The sequence below is a fragment of the Limanda limanda genome, chromosome 18 (assembly GCF_963576545.1).
Source record: "Limanda limanda chromosome 18, fLimLim1.1, whole genome shotgun sequence".
NCBI lineage: Eukaryota > Metazoa > Chordata > Actinopteri > Pleuronectiformes > Pleuronectidae > Limanda > Limanda limanda.
In genome coordinates, this window is record NC_083653.1 from 3,448,506 (window position 1) to 3,451,555 (window position 3,050).

Below are 3,050 nucleotides of genomic sequence, written 5' to 3' on the forward strand. Positions count from 1 at the left end.
TGTTATTGATCACCGTTACTTTAACCTTCTCTCAACATGTCAGCTACATGTCTGTTCATTTAAGTCATGAACGTTATATATTAGTGTACATATGGTTCAGAGATGCAGTACAACTACAAACTGCATTTTAATTTTGTTTTCAATTCTTAAGCACTGAAAATCAAACGTTTTTGTTGTTTTTTCACAGATTTTTCTAGATTTGTTTGAGGTTTTTAAATAAAATCAACTTGGAAAACCAAATGTTAAAACTTCCTTAGGCACATCAGTGGGCCGCGGATTACTTTCTAGTCAGAATGGTCCCTGGGACGAAACCAGTTGAAAACCCCTGTTATAGGAGACACAAAAACATCCAATAAATCTTACAAGTTCGGTTCCACACAGGGGTCGACAACCCGCGGCTCAGGAGCCACATGTGAACAGGGGCTTGCTTGTTAGTGCTGTTTATTAAGTTTAACAGGAAAACACGGCATGTCTCCAGCTCAGACCAGAGGAGTCAGTTCTGTCTAAAGACAACATGATATTTGAGATTGTATACAGCCCAGTGTGTCTACAAGTGTTAACAGTAGACATCTGCAGAAATAAAGTTTATTATTTATAAAAATGAATTAAAAACGTTTACAGTTTAGCAAATTTTCCAATCATCACTGAGACAGATCTCTTGTAATAAGATGTAGTTTAGGCCCCTTAACATTTATCTCAGTGCAAAATACTGAACCTGTGATCTGCTCCAAACACTGGAACCTCGGACTGTAATCCTACGAGTAGTGTGATGTGTAGAGGAACTGGTAAAGGAGTCTTTAATATATAAATCCAGCTGAGCTGTGACATGAAAGAATGACACAACAGAGTCTGTATATATTCAGTTTATTATGTAAATATTTCAACGATTGAAACACTCGATAAAATACTTGAATTAAAACCAACACCACATTATGACAGTAAACTTTACCATTCTTATATAAAAGGATCAGACAGTAGCAATAACTAGAAACATGCACTGTGTCCATACATTTTTTCCAGATTTATATGGGGTCCCTGTGACCTTTGACCTATGTAATTCATCAATAGATCTTTGATTCAAAATGATAAATAATCAACATTTTCTCATTTGTTGTTCTGTGAGGCCACCATGACCTTTGACCTTTGGCTACCAGATTCTAACCAGTTCATCCTGGATTCAAAGTGAATGTTTGTACCGAATTTAAAGAAATTCCCACTTGACTTTCATGGGTTTCACGTTCTCCAGAATGGGACGGATGGACTAGTGAGTTTGAGGTACAGGTGTAATGACGAGAGGGGCGGAGTTTGTTCCATTATAATTTGGATCAGGGCAGAAGTACGGATAAAGTTTCTCTGTAAAGCAGCAGCCTGTGATACAACAGATGTGTGATTTAGAGTCTGCATTGTAAAAAGACACCTCACCTTTGTTGTAGTCTACAAAGACGCCCACCTTCTGAAGCTCTTCTTTCAATATTATAGGTTCTGAGTCTGCATTTGTTTGATATTTGCCCTCAACCAATCTAATGCACCAAAATCCATTTTCAACTGACAGAACTCTCTCGTTCTTTCTATCCACCGACTCCCTGACCACGCCAACGAACCAACGTATCTTTCCTTTCACCTGCACCTCAAAGTAAAACTTCCCTGTCGTGAATCCCTCTTTTGCCAAAACCTCACAATATGTATCAAATCTCTTTGGATTGTCTTTAACTTTGTCCTTTTCAATGTTGTCGTCTACTGTAACTTGTTTTCCGTCTTCGCTTATGACAAGTGAGTAATTTGCAGTGTCAGGGTCAAGGGTCAAGTCGACCGCGTGCTCTCTCATTCTTTTAATTCTTTTCATTCTGATCTCAGGAATCTCTTCCATTATTTCCTCGACTCTCTGTTTCAGCCGAGTCAGGTGACCTCGTGTTGCCTGGAAAGACAGGTCAGGGTCGAGGTCTGTGTCGGGACAGCTCTCGTGTGGAGGTTTGGACAAGGTGGGGAAGCTCTGGAGGAAATGATAGTGATCCTGTGACTGTGACAGATGTTCCAGCTGACTGCTTCGGCTCTTGAGCTCAGTCACTTCCCTCCTCAGTTCTTTGAGAAACTCTTCACCCTTTTGCTTTATTCCTCTGTGCCTCTGCTGGATCGCCTCAACGAGCTCGGCCTGGCTCGCCTGAATGGACTGGATCAACTCTGTGAACACCTGCACGGCGGCTTGTTCCTCCTTTTCAGAATCTACCCGGCTGACATCGAGTAATTTTTCAACCTCTGCTATCTTCTCAATCCGTGTCTGTATCAACTTCTGCATGTTTGCCTGTGCCTCGTCTTTTGTTGCCGCCACTTTTTCATATTGCTCCTCCAGGGGGACGGCGTTGTGACCCTTGTGATCAGCTTTCAAACACAGGAAGCAAATGAAGGCCTGCTCCTTCAAGCAGTACAGCTCGGTCATCTTGTTGTGTGTCTCGCACATCCTGTCGTCGAGATTCTTCACTGGCTCTGATAATGTGTGACCTTTGAGCCGAGCAACTCTCCGGTGCGGCTCCAGGTGTGACTCACAGAAAGAAAACAAACACGTCAGGCAAGATTTAACGGCCTTTTCTTTTATCTCAGAGCAGAAGTCACAGAGAACGTCAACAGCAGAAAGCTGTGGGCCTGGAGTCGAGGCTTTGACTTGAACCAACTTCTTAAACTCATCAGCTAACTCTGAGATGAAAGTGTTGACTTGAAGTTCAGGTCTTGTGGAGAATTCCCGTTTGCACATGGGACACTGGCAAGTGTCTCCGCTGTCCCAGTACGTGTGGAGACATGAGCTGCAGAAGTTGTGTCCACACGACAACGAGACTGGGTCTGTGAACACGTCCAGACAGATGGAACACAGTAACCTCTCCTCTGACAGCAGAGAGCTGGCTGAAGCCATATCTGGACAAAAACATGGGAGGCAGTTATAACTCATATCTGTGCTGAATAATCTGTTATAGATTTAATGGAAGGTTTAAATTTACCTGTGAAGTTTGAGAGTTTTAGAAGCAGCAGCTTGAAGTGACGAGCAAACTGTGACTTCCCTC

At 42.5% G+C, this 3,050-nt stretch overlaps 1 protein-coding gene across 1 annotated transcript; it reads right to left on the reverse strand.

Annotated features, from left to right (window-relative positions):
* Positions 1–899: 899 nt before the first annotated feature.
* On the reverse strand, positions 900–3,050 carry LOC133024335 (E3 ubiquitin-protein ligase TRIM39-like). The gene is made up of 2 exons (XM_061091404.1): positions 2,988–3,050; positions 900–2,904 (listed from the first exon to the last, which is right to left on the reverse strand). The coding sequence occupies exon 2, from the start codon at positions 2,900–2,902 to the stop codon at positions 1,262–1,264; it is 1,641 nt and encodes a 546-aa protein (XP_060947387.1). The 5' UTR covers positions 2,903–2,904; positions 2,988–3,050; the 3' UTR covers positions 900–1,261.

Excerpts from the sequence above, each read along its gene's own strand:
- LOC133024335 (XM_061091404.1), bottom strand. The coding sequence starts at position 2,902 with ATGGCTTCAGCCAGCTCTCTGCTGTCAGAGGAGAGGTTACTGTGTTCC.